The following is an 18,149-nucleotide window of genomic DNA, read 5'->3' as shown; positions in this document are numbered from 1 at the left end:
AGATATATATGTATTATTGGCTAGGCACGGTGGTTCACACCTGTAATCCCAGTACTCTGGGAAGCTGAAGTGGGTGGATCACCTGAGGTTGGGAGTCTGAGACCAGCCTCACCAACATGGAGAAACCCTGTCACTACTAAAAAAATACAAAATTAGCCGTGTGTGGTTGTGCATGCCTGTAATCCCAGCTACTCAGGAGGCTGAGGCAGGAGAATCACTTGAACCCAGGAGGCAGAGGTTGTAGTGAGCCGAGATCACGCCATTGTACTCCAGCCTGGGCAACAAGAGCGAAACTCCATCTCAAAAAAAAAAAAAAAGATATATATGTATTATTTTTTCAATGGCTTCCAAATTGTTAGGATATAAATATTTATTAAGCGGTTTGGACCTAACTACTTACTGAATGAAACTTTTGGCCTGGAGTGCTGTTGTAATTTTACAGAGACACTAGGGGTGCATGAATTGAGAAAATTTGGGAATCTTTATGCTAACAGATGAATCGCTTTGGACTCTCAATCACACCTTCAAACTGAAAATAACCTACATGCTAATGATAAGAAATGGTTCAGTAAGTTATGGAATAGTCATTTGAGATGTATTTTGTAGTTTTAAAAAATGATTGGCCGGACGCAGTGGCTCACACCTATAATCCCAGCACTTTGGGAGGCCAAGGCAGATGGATCGCCTGAGGTCAGGAGTTCCAGACCAGCCTGGCCAACATGGCAAAACCCTGTCTCTACTAAAAATACAAAAATTAGCCGGGCGTGGTGGCGCATGTCTGTAATCCCAGCTACTCAGGAGGCTGAGGCGGGAGAATCGCTTGAACCTGGGAGGCGGAGGTTGCAGTGAGCTGAGATCGCGCCACTTCACTCCAGCGTGGGTAACAGAGTGAGACTCCGTCTCAAAAAAAAAAAAAAAAAAAAAAAGATTATATGAAAGACAATATTTGAAATATTAAGTGAAAAAAGGCATATACAGGTGGATTCTGAAATTGTAAAAACATAAAAATAAACATGACTGTGGTTTCCTGGATTAGACCCTAGAACAGAAAAAGGATATTAGTGAAAAACCAGGTGAAATCCAAATAAAGCCTGTAGTTTAGTAGATGGTAATGTGCCAGTGATAATTTCTTAGTTTTGGCAAATGTACCAGGGTTATGTAAATGCTAACAGTAGGCAAAGCTAGGCCAAGGTATCATGCATTCTCTGTGTACCTAAATCTAAAACTGTTCTCAATCTACAATTTTAGTAGACAACTAAAATGCAAAATTATTCCCCCAAAAAGTTTACTTAAATTAAGAACCCTAATAATGTTTCAAAAGTGAGGTCACAGTTGGCTTTTTTCTTTTGTTTTTTCTAGAACTTTCTTTCATTAAAAAAATTTTTAAATAGTGATAACAGTGGCAAGAGCTTTCGTTTATTAGGTCCCTCATATGAGCCAGGTACCACGTGCTGGGATTTAACCATGTTGTCTCCTGTAATCCTCTGGACCTCCCTGTGAGGGAGGGAGTGTTAGTACCATTTTATCCCTGAAGAATCCGAGGCCTACAGACGTGAAGTCACTTGGACAAAGTCACACAGCTCCCAGGAGCCTGGATCAGAATTCACATCTGTCTGATTTCAAAGGCTGTGTCTTTTTCGTGTTACTTAAATTGCTGCCCTGGGCCTGCTTTTCCTATGCACGTCAACCCTCCAAAGCAGACAGTGCTAGCCCATTTCACAGTTGAGGAAGTGGATGTTTAGAGAGAGGGGAAGTGACTTGACCATGGGCATAGCTGGTCAGCGGTAGAACCAGACTTTGCCCCTGAGCTGATTTCAACACCTGTGGTCCCCTCTGCCAGATCCCTGAGAAAAATGCACCCTCAGCATTACAAGATGTGAACTCGTCCTTTTGGAAATAGCCATAAGAAGTGTGCAGAGCCCTCTTTATCCCCTTCACCATGCATCCATCTCAGCCCATCTTCATTCCTCCTGAGATCCCCAAAAGGGGCCTCCAGAAGCCTGCACCCCTCTCATGAGGCCCCAGTCACGTGGGTACCATTAAAGAATTTGATGATGTCTGTGAAATCCATGTTGTTCTCCAAAATGATGTCGCGGTAGACTTCCACCAGAGCCAGCGCAATGAATAGGACGTAGTGCGCAGAGGAGACGTGTTTGGCTGCCCAGATGGTCTCCCAGACCATGAAGACGTCATCATAGACGAGTTCTGCCAAGACACCAACATACATGGGGAGAGAATTGGTGACAGGGCTCACAGTGTTGCCCTGCCTTGGGAAGCCCCCCAAGGTAGGAAAATCCCGGGCAAGTTTTGCCTTATGCCTCTGCCCTGGTGCAGTGGATAGAACTCAGGTCAGAAGGCAGGAGACCTGGACTCTGTCATTTGACCACCAGAAACCTCAGTTTTCCCCATCTGTAGGATGGGCTATGTAAACCAGGTGAGTTCTAAGTTCCTTCCAGGTCTGACATTCTGTAAGTGGCAGAACCAGGCATGTGCAGGTTTGAATTACACGGATCTGTCCTTGCCCTGACCTTTGACAAGCAACACCTGCTATCCCTGCACCCCCATCTCCATTAGCACCCATAGAGGCCTCTCTTCTTTCCCCCCACACACTGGCAGAGCCAGCTGTGGCCTCTGAGTCTAGTGAAGAGACAGAATAGAGCAATGGTTAAAAGCAAGCCTTTGGCTAGGCATGGTGGCTCACGACTGTAATCCCAGCACTTTCGGAGGCCGAGGCGGGTGGATCTTGAGGTCAGGAGTTCAAGACCCGCCTGGCCAACATGGTGAAACCCCCATCTTGACTAAAAATACAAAAAAAATTAGTCGGGCATGGTGACGGGCGCCTGTAATCCCAGCTACTCAGGAGGCTGAGGCAGAGAATTGCTTGAACCCAGGAGGTGGAGGTTGCAGTAAGCCGAGATTGCACTACTGCACTCCAGCCTGGGTGACAGAGCCAGACTTCATCTTCAAAAAAAAAAAAAAAAGCCAGGTGTGGTGGCTCACACCTGTAATCCCAACACTTTGGGAGGCCGAGGCGGGTGGATTACCTGAGGTCAGGAGTTTGAGACCAGCCTGGCCAAACATGGTGAAACCCGCCTCTACTAAAAATACAAAATAATTAGCCAGGTGTGGAGGCGGGTGCCTGTAATCCCAGCTACTCGGGAGGCTGAGGCAGGAGTATTGTTTGAACCTGGGAGGTGGAGGTTGCAGTGAGCCAAGATCGCACCATTGCTCTCCAGCCTGGGCAAAAAGAGTAAGACTCTGTCTCAAAAAAAAAAAAAAAAAAAAAAAAAAAGCAAGCTTTCCTGTGTCCGATAAACTTGGTGCGAATCCTTCCTCCATCACTTGCTGGCAAGGGGAGCCTGGGATAGTTACTTCTCCATGAGCCTGTCTCTTTCCTCATCTGTAAGTGGGGTGAAGCTGATAATAGAGAAAGACTAAAGAGATAATACATATAAATGACTCAGCACAGTGCTTGGCACTAAAACACTCCATACATGTCAGATTTTTTTTTTTTTTTGAGATGGAGTCTTGCTCTGTCACCCAGGCTAGAGTACAATGGTGTTATCTTGGCTCACTGCAACCTCCGCCTCCCAGGATCAAGCGATTCTCCTGCCTCAGCCTCCTGAGTGGCTGAGACTACAAGCGTGTGTCACCACGCCTGGCTAATTTTTTGTATTTTTAGTAGAGATGGGTTTTCACCATGTTAGGTCTCAATCTCCTGACCTCGTGATCTGACCGCCTCGGCCTCCTAAAGTACTAGGAATACAGGTGTGAGCCACCGCACCCGGCCCATGTCAGATATTATTGTAATTATTAATATCACCCCAAATCTGAACAATAGCAACAAGGTACTGTGTTATACATCACTTTTATGTCATGTTGGAAACGTGCATGAAATAGCCCCTGCTTCATGGGCCTTAGAGTTCTTGGGCTCTGAAAAGCAGTACAGCAGAATGAAAGAGATGGGTTTAAGTCCTGGCTGTACTCACCCTAGCCTTGAAGTTAACTCTCCCTAGCTCTGAATTGAACCCTTCTCAGCCTCCGTTTCCTCATTGGTAAGATGAAGATCTTAACAGCACCTACTGCAGAGTGTCCATGCAAGATAAGGCAGGTGAAACGGTAGTCTGGACTCCATAAACGTGTGCTGCTCTCCTCTGCTGCCTCTGCTGCCAACCCCTCAACCTCACCTCCACAGGATCTTTTCCCCTGAAAGTTCTGCTACAAAGAGTCTGGACACAGGTCCCCAGTTTAAAGTCTGTACCTCGCTTGAAATCCAGCAGGAACCAGCGGTAGCAGAAGTAGAAGTGAGTATAGTCCCCGTTCTGATGCATCAGCTCAAACAGCTCTGAGTCCAGGATCTGTCAAGGAAGGAAAGGCAGCATCAGCCTCCTGGGAAAAGGTTGGAGCAGAGGAGACAGCTGAATAAATGGTGGTACATCCACACACCAGACACCATACAGTCCTTAACAGCCAGGTACAGTTTAAAAAATGGGAAAAGATCTGAATAAACATTTGTCCAAAGAAGATTCACAAATGGCCAAGAGGCACATGAAAGATGCTCAGCATCCTTAATCCTTAGGAAAATGCAATCCAAAACCACAACAAGATACCAATTCACACTCACTAGGATAGTTAAAATTAAAAATGACAGACAATAACAAGTGTTGGCAAGGATGCAGAGAAACTGGAACCCCCATACACTGCTCCTAAGAATGTAAAATGGTGTGTGCTGTGGAAAACAGTGTGGTAGTTCCTCAAAAACTTAAACACATAATTTCCATATGATGCAGCAATTCCACTCTTGGGTATATCCCCAAGAAGAATGAAAACATCTATTGGTCAGGTGTGGTGGCTCAGCACTTTGGGAGGCCAAGGCAAGAGGATCACTTGAAGCCAGGAGTTTGAGACCAGCCTGGGCAACATAGCAAGACCCTGTCTCTAAAAAAAAAAAAAAAAGAATTTTTTATTAGCCTGGCATGGTGGCCTGGGCATGTAGTCCCAGCTACTCAGGAGGCTAAAGTGTGAGGATCACTTGAGCCCAGGAGTTCAAGGCTGCAATGAACTATGATTACACCACTGGACTCCAGCCTGGGTAACAGAGTGAGACCCTATCTAAAAAAACAAAATGAAAACAGAAACATATCCACATAAAAATCTGTACATGAATGAATGTGTGTAATGTGTTATTCATAATAGCCAACAACTGAGAAACAACTCAAATGTCCATCAAGACATGAATGGATAAATAAAAAGTGGCCTATCCATACAATCTAATTTAATATTATCTGGTAATAAAAACAAAGTTTTTTTGTTTGTTTGTTTGTTTGTTCTTTTGAGACTGAGTCTCACTCTATTGCCCAGGCTGAAGTGCAGTGGTGCGATTTCAGCTCACTGCAACCTCTGCCTCCCAGGTTCAAGCGATTCTCGTGCCTCAGCCTCCCAAGTAGCTGGGATTACAGGCGCCCGCCACCATGCCTGGCTAATTTTTGTTATTTTTAGTAGAGACGGATGGGGTTTCACCATGTTGGCCAGGCTGGTCTTGAACTCCTGACCTCAGGTGATCCACCCGCCCTGGCCTCCCAAAGTGCTGGGATTACAGGCGTGAGCCACCGCACCTGGCCTCGAACTAAGTTTTGATACATGCTACAATGCATAATACATACATGATAAACCTTGACATCATTATGCTAGGTAAAAGAAGCCAGTCACAAAAGGCCACATACTGTATGATTCCATTTACATGAAATGTTTAGAAAAGGCAAATCCACGGAAACAGAAAGTAGCTCCTTGGGTTTCAGGGGCTGGGGAGATGGAGGGGATGGGGAGTGGCTGTTAGTGAAGAATTTCTTTCTGGGGTAATGAACATGTTCTGAAATTGGTGTTGTTGCATAACTCTGTGAATAAACGAAAAGCCACTGAATCATACACTTCAAAAGGGTAAATTTTATGTATCTAAATTATATTTTAACAAAACTGTTATAAAAGAAACAAATGGTGGAAGAATACCTCCAGCTATTGGATATGCTATTCAGTGGGGAAAAAAAACATGTTTGAAAAATAATGTATAGAAAGAAAAGTATGTACAAAATGACTCTAATTATGGAAAACATGTACACAGAAAATGGGCAAAGCATATGAATAGGCACTTCACAATCCAAATGAACGAAAAAAAATAGAAGATATTGAATTTCACTGTCAATCAAGACAATGCAAATAAAATCACAATAAAAAAACTGAATGAAGAAGACATACTATTTGATCGCACAGCAGGGTAACTATGGTCAATAATAATTTCACTGTACATTTAAAAATAACTAAAAGTGTATAATTGGATTGTTTGAAGCACAAAGGTTAAATGCTTGAGGGATTGGATACTCTATTTTCCATGATGTGCTTATTTCACATTGCATGCCTGTCTCAAAACAACTCATGTACTCCACATATATATACACCTATTATGTACCCACAAAAATTAAAAATAAAAAAATTATAAATCACAATGGGATGCTCGATCATATCCAAGAGATTGGCAAAAATATATAAGCGTGACAATATCAAGTGAGGATGGTGTGTGTTGAAATCCTTACCATACTGCCCTGGGGCATTAAGAAACTGGTACAATCACTTTGAGAGTGATTCAGTTGTGCCTGATAAAACTGAGGATGTGCATTCTCTCTGCTCCAGCAATTGCACTTTGAGTAGATGCCCAAGCAAAGTTGTTGCGTGCATGCAGCAGGGAGGCACACAAGAATTTCAGTGCAGTGCTATTTGTTTGTTTGTTTGTTTATTTATCTATTTATTTATTTATTTTGAGACAGAGTCTCGCTCTGCCGCCCAGGCTGGAGTGCAGTGGCGCGACCTCGGCTCACTGCAAGCTCTGCCTCCCGGGTTCATGCCATTCTCCTGCCTCAGCCTCCGGAGTAGCTGGGACTACAGGTGCCCGCCACCAAGCCCGGCTAATTTCTTTGTATTTTTAGTAGAGACGGGGTTTCACCATGTTAGCCATGATGGTCTCAATCTCCTGACCTCGTGATCCGCCCGCCTCGGTCTCCCAAAGTGCTGGGATTACAGGCGAGAGACACCGCGCCCGGCCATAGCACTGTTTATAAAGGCCAAAAGCAAAACCCCACATTCCCCAAAGCAAAAGCAAAACCAAACCAAATAAAAACAACCTAAATGACCACCAACAGGAAAATGGATCCAAATCAAATGTGATAGAATGCGTTGTACTCCTAACGCAAAAGACTGTACTTCCAGGAAAGAGGAATCAACTGCCCCGTTGTTGACGAGCCTCTCAAACTTGTTACTGAGTATAAAGACGAGCTGCACAAGAGTTCATACCATTCAAAATATTTACGTAAAGTGGGGAGTAAAGAAACAGAGTTATATGCTGTTTAGGAATATATGCATATATTGTAAAAGAATTTTAAAAAATGCATTATAATGGTGAACATAGGAATCTGCAAAGTGCTTACCACTGGGAGGACAGGAGTGGTGGGGAAGGGCCATCAAGAACGGGTACACGAATAATGAAAAATCTATGGTTAATTTTTTTTGGCGGGGGGACAGAGTCTCGCTCTGTCACCCAGGCTGGAGTGCAATGGGGCTATCTGGGCTCATTGCAATCTCCACCTACCGGGTTCAAGCGATTCTCCTACCTCAGCCTTCTGAGTAGCTGTAGCTGGGATTACAGGCATGCGCCACCACACCTGGCTAATTTTTGTATTTTTTTTTTTGAGATGGAGTATTGCTCCGTCGCCCAGGCTGGAGTGCAGTAGCGCCATCTCGGCTCACTGCAAGCTCTGCCTCCCAGGTTCACACCATTCTCCTGCCTCAGCCTCCTGAGTAGCTGGGACTTTAGGCACCCGCCACCATGCCCAGCTAATTTTTTTGTATTTTTTTAGTAGAGACAGGGTTTCACCGTGTTAGCCAGGATGATCTCGATCTCCTGACCTCATGATCCGCCCACCTCGGCCTCCCAAAGTGCTGGGATTACAGGCTTGACTCACTGCACCCAGCCAATTTTTTGTATTTTTAGTAGAGACGGTGTTTCACCGTGTCAGCCAGGATGGTCTCGATCTCCTGACCTCGTGATCCACCCACCTCAGCCTCCCAAAGTGTTGGGATTACAGGCGTGAGCCACCGCTCCCGGCCAATTTTTGTATTTTTAGTTAGAGATGGGGTTTCACCATGTTGGCCAGGCTGGTCTCAAACTCCTGACCTCAAGTGATCCGCCCGCCTCTGCCTCCCAAAGTGCTGGGATTACTGGCGTGAACCACCACCCCAGGCCTATGGTTAATGTGTTATTTCTTGGGGAGGTGGGGGTGGAAACATGGGTGTTCATTATATTACTCTTTTACCTTTCTTATGTCCAAAATACTTTGTAGTATTTTAAAGTTCCACTAAAGAAATCAAAGCTAACTGTAGCTCCACTGCTAGCGTGTAGATAATAAAGCATCCCTACCATTTACTCAAGTTAACACATTTGCATTCCTTCTAATCAAAGGGTTGAGTGTCCTAATTCCTCTGGGGAGTAGATACACTAATCGCTATGAATGCCAAAGAGCTAGCATTTATTACAATACTTCTCAAAATCGAGCTTGCACCAGAATTACCTGGAGAGCTTCATATGGCACAGACTCCTGGGCCCAACTCAGAGATTTTTATTCGGTGGAGGAAAGGTGTCCAGTAATTTGCACTTTTTTTTTTTTTTTTTTTTTGAGATGGCGTCTTGCTCTGTCACCCACGCTGGAGTGCAGTGGCTCGATCTCGGCTCACTGCAAGCCCCGTCTCCCGGGTTCACGCCATTCTCCTGCCTCAGCCTCCAGAGTAGCTGGGACTACAGGCGCCTGCCACCACGCCCGGCTAATTTTTTTTGTATTTTTAGTAGAGATGGGGTTTCACTGTGTTAGTAATTTGCACTTCTAACAAGTTGCCAGGTGAGGCTGATGTTGCCAGCCCGTGGACTAGGCTCTGAGACACACTGACATGCACTGTGCTAAGCACTATAAAATCATTAGTTTATTTCATTTCCATGATAATTCTAATAATTTATTGGGACTCATATAAATGAGAAAACCTATTTCCTAGATGAGGAAACTGAGGCCCACAGAGATAAGAGTATATGCTGAGTTTGTATGGCAGAAATACAAACCTGGATTCCAATCCAGGTGGGCTCTAAATAGCTCAGTCTGGAGCCACTAAGCTTTACTAACTGTTTCCCAAAAAAGTCCAAAGCAAGACTGGACGCTGAATCATACCTGGATCAATGATCTCATGTTTGCAAAGTGTGTGTCCATGGCGCCTCCGTGGGGGAAGTTCTGGTTCATCCTCTTCATGAGCTCCGTGAAGCAGCTGAATGCAAGGGCCTCTGAGAAAGCATCACAGAACGGTCAGATGCCCCGCTGCCCAAGTGATATGGTTTGGATGTTTGTCCTCCCCAAATCTCATGTTGAAATATGACCTCCAATGTTGGGGGTGGACCTTTTTTGTATTTTTAGTAGAGACGGGGTTTCACCGTGTTAGCCAGGATGGTCTCGATCTCCTGATCTCATGATCTGCCTGCCTTGGCCTCCCAAAGTGCTGGGATTACAGGCCTGAGCCACTGCACCTGGCCAAAAGGCTTTATTTTTCAGAAAAGTTTTGATTTACAGAAAAACTGAGAAGACAGTAAAGACTTCTCATACACCCCACACGTGGTTTCCTCTATTATTAATACCTGGACATTAGTTGAACCAATATGGGTACATTATGAACTAAAGTCCATATTGTATTCAGATTTCCTTAGTGTGTACTCAATGTCATTTTTCTGTTCCAAGCTCTCATCCAGAACAGCACATTACATCAATTGGTCATGTTCCCTTAAGCTCCTCTTGGCTGTGGCAGTTTCTCAGGCTTTGTTTTTGATGACCTTGATAGTTTTTTTTTTTTTCCTTTTTTTTTTTTAAGACAGAGTCTCGCTCTGTTGCCCAGGCTGGAGTACAGTGGCGCAATCTTGGCTCACTGCAAGCTCCGCCTCCCGGGTTCACGCCATTCTCCTGCCTCAGCCTCCAGTAGCTGGGACTACAGGCACCCATCAGCATGCCCGACTAATTTTTTTGTCTTTTTAGTAGAGACGGGGTTTCACCGTGTTAGCCAGAATGGTCTCGATCTCCTGACCTTGTGATCCGCCTGCCTTGGCCTCTCAAAGTGCTGGGATTACAGGCATGAGCCACCGCGCCCAGAGACCTTGATAGTTTTGAGGCGTACTGGTCAGGTATTTTTGCAGGATGCTGCACTATTAGTAATGGAATTTATCTGATGCCTTTCTCATGGTAAGACTGGGCTATGGGTTATCGAGAGGAAAACGACAGAGGTAAAGGGCCAGTTTAATCACATCATAAGGGTATATACTATCACCATGATTTATGACTGCTGATGTTGGCCATGGTCACCTGGCTGAGGTCGTGTTTGTCAGGTTTCTCATCCCGTCACTGCCTTCCATACTGCACTTTTCGGAAACAAGTCACTACGTGCAGTCCGTGTCTAAAGTGTAGGTAGTTGGCCGGGCGTGGTAGTTCATGCCTGTAATTCCAGCTACTCGGGAGGCTGCGGGAGGAGAATTGCTTGAACCTGGGAGGCGGAGACTGCAGTGAGCTGAGATGGCACCATTGCACTCCAGCCTGGGCAACAAGAGTGAAACTCTGTCTCAAAAAAAAAAAAAAAAGTGGGGAATTATGCTCCCCATTTATTATGTATTTATTTATTTAATTAATTTTTGAGACAGGGTCTCATTCTGCCACCCAGGCTGGAGTGCAGTGGCACAATCACAGCTCACTGCAGCCTCGACCTTGGCAGCCTCAAGTGATCCTCCTGCCTCAGCCTCCTGAGTAGCTGGGACCACAAGTGTCTGCCAACACACCTGGCTAATTTTTCTATTTTTTGTAGAGACGACGTTTCACCATGTTGCCCAGACTAGTCACAATCTGCCCACCTCGACCTCCCAAAGTGCTGAGGTTACAGGCTGAGCCACTACGCCTCGCCTATTTATTTTATTTTATTTTATTTATTTATTTTGAGACAGAGTCTTGCTGTGTCACCAAGGCTGGAGTGCAGTGGCACGATCTTGGCTCACTGCAACCTCTGTCTCCCGGGTTCAAGTGCTTCTCCTGCCGCAGCCTCCTGTGTAGCTGGAATTACAAGTGCCCACCACAATGCCTGGCTAACTTTTGTATTTTTAGTAGAAATGGGGTTTCACCATGTCGGCCAGGCTGGTTTCCAACTCCTGACCTTAAGTGATCCACCTGCCTCGGCCTCCCAAAGTGCTGGGATTACAGGTGTGAGCTACTGGGCCTGGACTTATTTATTACATTTTAGAGACAGAGTCTTGCTGTCCCCCAGGCTTGGAATGCAGTGGCATGATCATAGCTCACTGCAACGTCCAACTCCTGGGCTCAAGCAATCCTCTTGTCTTAGCCTGCTGAGTAGCTGGGACTGCAGGTGTGCACCACCACGCCCAGCTAATTTTTAAATTTTTGTAGAGATGGAGTCTCACTATGTTGCTCAGGCTGGTCTCGAATTCCTGATCTCAAGCAATCCTCCTGCCTCGGCCTCCCAAAGTGATAGGATTATAGGTGTGAACCATTGCACCCAGCCCCCATTTTTTTTAACAGGTTTATTGAGATTCTCATATAAAATTCACCCTTTAAATGTACCATTTAGTGGATTTAGTACATTCACAATGTTGTGCAATTACCACTATTAGTTCCAGAACATTTCTTCACCCCCCCAACCCCAAAATCCCTATATCAATGAAGCAGCAACTTCACATTTCTCTCTCCCCCAAGTCCCTGTCAACGACTAGTCTTTCTGTCTCTATGGATTTGTCTATTCTGGACATTTCATATAAATGGAATCACACCATTTGTGGTCTTTTGTGTCTGGCTTCTTTCACTTAGCATAATGTTTTCAAGGTTCATCCACATTGTAGTTTGCATCAGAACATCATCCTTTTTTTGCCAAATAATATTCCATTGTATGGATATACCACATTTTGTTTATGCATTCATCATTTGATGGACATTTGGACTGTTTCTACTTTCTTGGGTATTATGAGTAATGCTATTATGAACATATATGTACAGGTATTTGTATGAACATATATTTTCAATTCTCTTAGGCATATATCTATGGATGAAATTGCTGGGTCATATGATAACTCTATGTTTATTACTATGAGAAACTGCCAGACTGTTTTTTAAAGTGGCCAAACCGGCTGGGCATGGTCGCTCATGCCTGTAATCCCAGCACTTTGGGAGGCCAAGGTGGGTGGATCACCTGAGGTCAGGAGTTCGAGACCAGCATGGCCAGCATGGTGAAATCCCGTCTCTACTAAAAATACAAAAATTAGCCAGATGTGGTGGTGGGTGCCTCTAATCCCAGCTACTTGGGAGGCTGAGGCAGGAGAATTGCGAACCCAGGAGGCGGAGGTTGCAGTGAGCTGAGATTGTGCCGTTGTACTCCAGCCTGGGTGACAGGATGAGACTCCATCTCAAAATAATAATAATAAATAAATAAATAAATAAAGTGGCCAAACCATTTTACAATTCCACCAGCAATGTACGAAGCTTCCAATTTCTCCATATTCTTATCAGTCCATGATTTTCTATTGTTTTGATTCCAGCCATCCCAGTGTATATGAAGTGGTATCTCACTGTGGTTTTGATTTCCATTTTCCTAATGAGTAATGATGTAGAACAGCAGTCCTCAACTTTTTTGTCACCAGACACCAGTTTCCTGGAAGACAATTTTTCCATGGACAGGGAGTGGAGTTGGGGGGATGGTTTCTGGATGAAACTGTTCCACCTCAGATCATCAGGCATTAGATTCTCAGAAGGAGTACACAACCTAGACCCCTCACATGCACAATTCACAATAGGGTTCACGCTCCTATGAGAATCTAATGCCACTGCTCATATGACAGGAGGCGGGAGGTGGAGCTCAGGCTGTAATGCTCACTAGCCTACTGCTCACCTCCTGCTGTGTGGCAAGCTTCCTGTCTGTGGCACACGGCTTGGGGACCCCGATGTAGAGCATCCTTTAACGTGCTTATTGGCCATTTGCATATTGGCCATTTGCATATCTTCAATTCTATTGAGAAATGTCTATTCAAATCCCTCACCCACTTTAATCAGGTTGTCTTTTTTTTTTCTTTTTTTTTGAGACTGAGTCTCGCTCTGTCGCCCAGGCTGGAGTGCAGTGGCGTGATCTTGGCTCACTGCAAGCTCCGCCTCCCGGGTTCACACCATTCTCCTGCCTCAGCCTCCCGAGTAGCTGGGACTACAGGCGCCCGCCACCATGCCCAGCTAATTTTTTGTATTTTTAGTAGAGACAGGGTTTCACTGTATTAGCCAGGATGGTCTTGATCTCCTGACCTCATGATCTGCCTGCCTCAGCCTCCCAAAAGCGTGAGCCACCGCACCTGGCCAGGTTGTCTTTTTATTGTTGAATTGTAAGAGTTGTTTATATATTTTGGTTACAAGTCCTTTATCACACATATGACTTGCAAATATTTTCTTCTAGTCTCTGGGTTCTTTTCACTTTCTTGATGGTGTTTTTTGAAGTACAAAAGTTTTTAATTTTGATGAAGTCTAATTTGCCTATTTTTTCTTTATGTTTTTGGTGTCATATCTAAAAAAAAATTCCCTAGCCCAAGGTGACAAAGATTTACTCCTGTTTAAAGTTTTACAGTTTTAGTTCTTACATTTAGGTCTATGATCCATTTTGAGTTAGTTTGTTGTATGTGGTGTGAGGTAAGGGTTCAACTTCAATCTTTTGCATATGCCTGTCCAGTAGTTCTTGCACCATGTGTTGAGAAGACTGTTTTTCCTCACTGAGTTGAATTGTCTTAGTACCTCTGTCAAAATCAATTGACCATCAATGTAAGGGCTTACTTATGGACTCTCAATTCTATTCCATTGATCTACATGTTGATCCTTACAGAAAAACCACTATTTTAAGTATCTTTGTAGTAGGTTTTGAAATCAGGTACTGTGAGTCCTGCAACATCTCCTTTTTTTTTTTTTTGAGACAGAGTCTCACTGTCACCCAGGCTGGAGTGCAGTGGTGCAATCTCAGCTCACTGCAAGCTCTGCCTCCCGGGTTCATGCCATTCTCCTGCCTCAGCCTCCTGAGTAGCTGGGACTACAGGCGCCTGCCACCGCACCCAGCTAATTTTTTGTATTTTTAGTAGAGATGGGGTTTCACCATGGTCTCGATCTCCTGACCTCGTGATCTGCCCGCCTCGGCCTCCCAAAGTGCTGGGATTACAGACGTGAGCCACTGTGCCCGGCCTGTTTATTTATTATTTTACTTTTTGAGATGGAGTCTCACTCTGTCGCCCAGGCTGGAGTGCAGCGGTGCAATCTTAGCTCACTGCAACCTCTGCCTCCCAGGTTCAAGCGATTCTCCTGCCTCAGCCTCCCAAGTAACTGGGATTAGAGGCATACACCACCACACCCAGCTATTTTTTTTAAATTTTTTTATTTTTAGTAGAGACTGGGTTTCACCATGTTGGCCAGGCTGGTCTCGAACTCCTGACCTCAGGTGATCCACACACCTCAGGCTCCCAAAGTGATGGGATTATAGGCGTGATCCACCATGCCCAGCCTATTTATTTATTATTTATTTTATTTTTTTGAGACAGAGTCTCACTCTGTCACCTAGGCTGGAGTGCAGTGGTGCAATCTCAGCTCACTGCAACCTCTGCCTCCCAGGGTCAAGCGATTCTGCTGCCTCAGCCTCCCAAGTAACTGGAATTAGAGGCATGCGCCACCATGCCTGGCTATTTTTGTTTAATTTTTTTTATTTTTTATTTTTAGTAGAGACTGGGTTTCACCTTGTTGGCCAGGCTGGTCTCAAACTCCTGACCTCAGGTGATCCACCCATCTCAGCCTCCCGAAGTTCTGGGATTACAGGCATGAGTCACTGCACCCAGCCAGTATTGTATTCTTCTAGATGCTATTGCAAATAAAATTGTTTTCCTAATTTCATTTTGGGATTGTTCATTTCAAGTGTATGGAAATACAAGAGACTTTTGTTTATTGATCTTGTATCCTGCAACCTTGATACACTTATCAGTTCTAATTTTTTTATTCCTTAAGATCTTCTATATGCAAAATCACATCATCTGTGAACAAAGATAGTTTTACTTTCTTTCCAATATGAATTACTTTTATTTCTTTTTCTTTCTTAATTGCCCTGGCTAGAACCTTTGGTGGCAAAAATAGACATACTTGTCCTGTTCCTGCTCTTAGGAAGGAAGTGTTCAGTTTTTCACCATTGAGTATGATGATATTTGTGAGGTTTCCATAAATGCCCTCTATCGTGTTTAGTTCCCTTCTATTCCTAGTTTGTTGAATGTTTTTATTATGAAAGGGTGTTGGATTTTGTTGTGTTTTTCTGTGTCAATTGATATGATTGTGTGGGTTTTTCCCTTTATTCTAGTAATGTGGTGAATTAAATTGATTGATTTTTGCATGTCAAACCATCCTTGCATTTTGGAGATAAGCCTTACTTGGTCATGGTGTATAAGCTTTTTTATATCTTGGTTATTGGTATTTCATTGAGGATTTCTGCATTTGTATTCATGAAGGATATTGGTGTGTAGTTTTCTTGTTATGTCTTTGTCTGTTATTGGTATCTGGGTGCCCAGTCCTCATATGAGGTCTGGCTTTATTGAACGAGTTAAGAAGCATTCCTTCCTTTTCTACGTTTTTGAAGAGTTCATGAAGAATTGGCATTAATTCTTCTTTTTTTTTTTTTTTTTTTTTTTTTTTTGAGATGGAGTCTTGCTCTGTCTCCCAGGCTGGAGTACAGTGGTGCGATCTCGGCTCACTGCAAGCTCCACCTCCCGGGTTCACGCCATTCTCCTGCCTCAGCCTCCTGAGTAGCTGGGACTACAGGCGCCCGCCACCATGCCCAACTAATTTTTTTTTTAATTTTTAGTAGAGACGGAGTTTCACCATGTTCACCAGGATGGTCTCGATCTCCTGACCTTGTGATCCGCCCGCCTCGGCCTCCCAAAGTGCTGGGATTACAGGTGTGAGCCACCGTGCCCGGCCGGCATTAATTCTTCTTTAAATGTTTCATAGAACTCACCAGTGAAGCTGTCTGGGTTTGTTTTTTGTTTTTGTTTGTTTTTTCTCATTCATATCCATACAATCAGTGGTTAGCAAAGGCCTGTCTGGGTGTTGAGTATGGGGCACCATGGAATGTAAGGACTTTTTTCTTTCACTAAGATCTTGATGTGTTCACCAGACAGGCCTTCAGAGCACCTGGCTGGAGCCACATTCTACAGAGTCACAAAGTGAGATTAAGTCCTCTGCCATGCAGTGGAAAGGAAATGCACCCTCAGCCCTGGGGCAGTAAAGACACACTCACCATCATCCAGAATGACCAGCAGTGGAGCCAGAAGATCACACATGCCCTGGACATAGCCGATCTCAATGTGCTGCCAGATGTAGCTAGAAGAGACACAAGGGGCCAATGATGGCAGCCACGGCCTGCCTCTCCAACCCACTCCACCTTCCACTCCTCCTGCTTCGGTCCCCAATCCCTCACCTGGACCCGTCCCTCAGCCTCCTGCCTGCATCCCCATCCCCGATCTCTCTCTTCAAACATCCTATGTGCAGCCACCAGGATGACTTCCCTAAAGGCCAACTCAGGAGGCCTCTTCAAGCTCAAAACTTGCACAAGCACCCTGCTGCTGTCTGATGGGATGTTATCAATACTCCTTTACTGGGGGTACAAGGAGTAATGGCCTCCTCCCAACTCATCTTCACAGCCTCAAACATCGCTTCCCACTGTCTTCCTCTCCAGCTACACTGATGTATTCACTTTGCACAAAAAAATCACAAATTTATGTTTCTGTATCTCTGCCCTACAGCTCCCTTTGTCAGGAATTGCAATCTGTCCCTTACTAATAACAGCTTATATTTATTGAGCACTTACTGTATACTCAACCCACTATTTTCTTTTTTCTTTTCTTTTCTTTTTTTTTTTTTTGAGACGGAGTCTCACTGTTGCCCAGGCTGGAGTGCAGTGGTGTGATCTCTGCTCACTGCAGGCTCCGCCCCCCGGGTTCACGCCATTCTCCTGCCTCAGCCTCCCGAGTAGCTGGGACTACAGGTGCCCGCCACCTTGCCCAGCTAATTTTTTGTATTTTTAGTAGAGACGGGGTTTAACCGTGTTAGCCAGGATGGTCTCAATCTCCTGACCTCGTGATCCGCCTGCCTCGGCCTCCCAAAGTGCTGGGATTACAGGCTTGAGCCACTGCGCCCGGCCATTTTTTTTTTTTTTTTGAGACAGTCTTGCTCTGTCGCCCAGGCTGGAGTGCAGTGACCTGATCTCTGCTCACTGCAAGCTCCGCCTCCTGGGTTCACACCATTCTCCGGCCTCAGCCTCCGGAGTAGCTGGGACTACAGGCACCCGCCACCACACCCGGCTAATTTTTTTGTATTTTTAATAGAGGCAGGGTTTCACCGTGTTAGCCAGGATGGTCTCGATCTCCTGACCTCATGATCCGCCCGTCTCGGCTTCCCAAAGTGCTGGGATTACAGGCGTGAGCCACCGCGCCCGGCCTCTCAACCCACTATTTTCAAAATAGTCATGTGAAACATGGACTATCCCATTTCACAGGCATGAGCCATTGCACCCAGCCTGAATGTACGGATTATCCCATTTCACAGATGAGGGGACTGAAGCATACACAGGTAAATAACATGTCCCAAATCATACACTTAATAATAAGTGGCAGAGGCAGTACTTGAACCTAGGAGGCCTTACTCAAGGATATATGATCTTAGCCTCTATGCCAAATGGTTTCTTTAGTTTTCTTTTTCCTTTTTTTTTTTTTTTTGAGACAGAGTTTTGCTCTTGTTGCCCATGCTGGAGTGCAATGGTGCAATCTTGGCTCACTGCAACCTCCACTTCCCCGGTTCAAGCAATTCCCCTGCCTCAGCCTCCCAAGTAACTGGGATTACAGGTGTGTGCCACTATGACTGGCTAATTTTTATATTTTTAGTAGAGACAGGGTTTCGCCATGTTGGCCAGGCTGGTCTCGAACTCCTGACCTCAGGTGATCTGCCCGCCTCGACCTCCCATGAGCCGCC

The 18,149-nt window shown here is 44.9% G+C and overlaps 1 protein-coding gene across 8 annotated transcripts in view; it reads right to left on the bottom strand.

Annotated features, from left to right (window-relative positions):
- Positions 1-18,149, bottom strand: part of SGSM1 (small G protein signaling modulator 1) — a 119,550-nt gene that overhangs the window by 4,822 nt on the left and 96,579 nt on the right. For all 8 annotated transcript variants that reach the window (XM_024240028.3, XM_024240027.3, XM_063722810.1 and 5 more), the window contains 4 exons: positions 16,420-16,502; positions 9,261-9,370; positions 4,262-4,358; positions 2,038-2,205 (listed from right to left, as the gene is read on the bottom strand). In XM_024240028.3, the coding sequence (XP_024095796.3) occupies positions 2,038-2,205; positions 4,262-4,358; positions 9,261-9,370; positions 16,420-16,502 (458 nt within the window). The remainder of the gene's footprint in view (positions 1-2,037; positions 2,206-4,261; positions 4,359-9,260; positions 9,371-16,419; positions 16,503-18,149) is intronic.

Source organism: Pongo abelii, chromosome 23 (assembly GCF_028885655.2).
Source record: "Pongo abelii isolate AG06213 chromosome 23, NHGRI_mPonAbe1-v2.0_pri, whole genome shotgun sequence".
Classification (NCBI taxonomy): domain Eukaryota; kingdom Metazoa; phylum Chordata; class Mammalia; order Primates; family Hominidae; genus Pongo; species Pongo abelii.
Note: the sequence above shows the minus strand (reverse complement) of the source record. Positions and strands in the feature narration are given on the sequence as shown.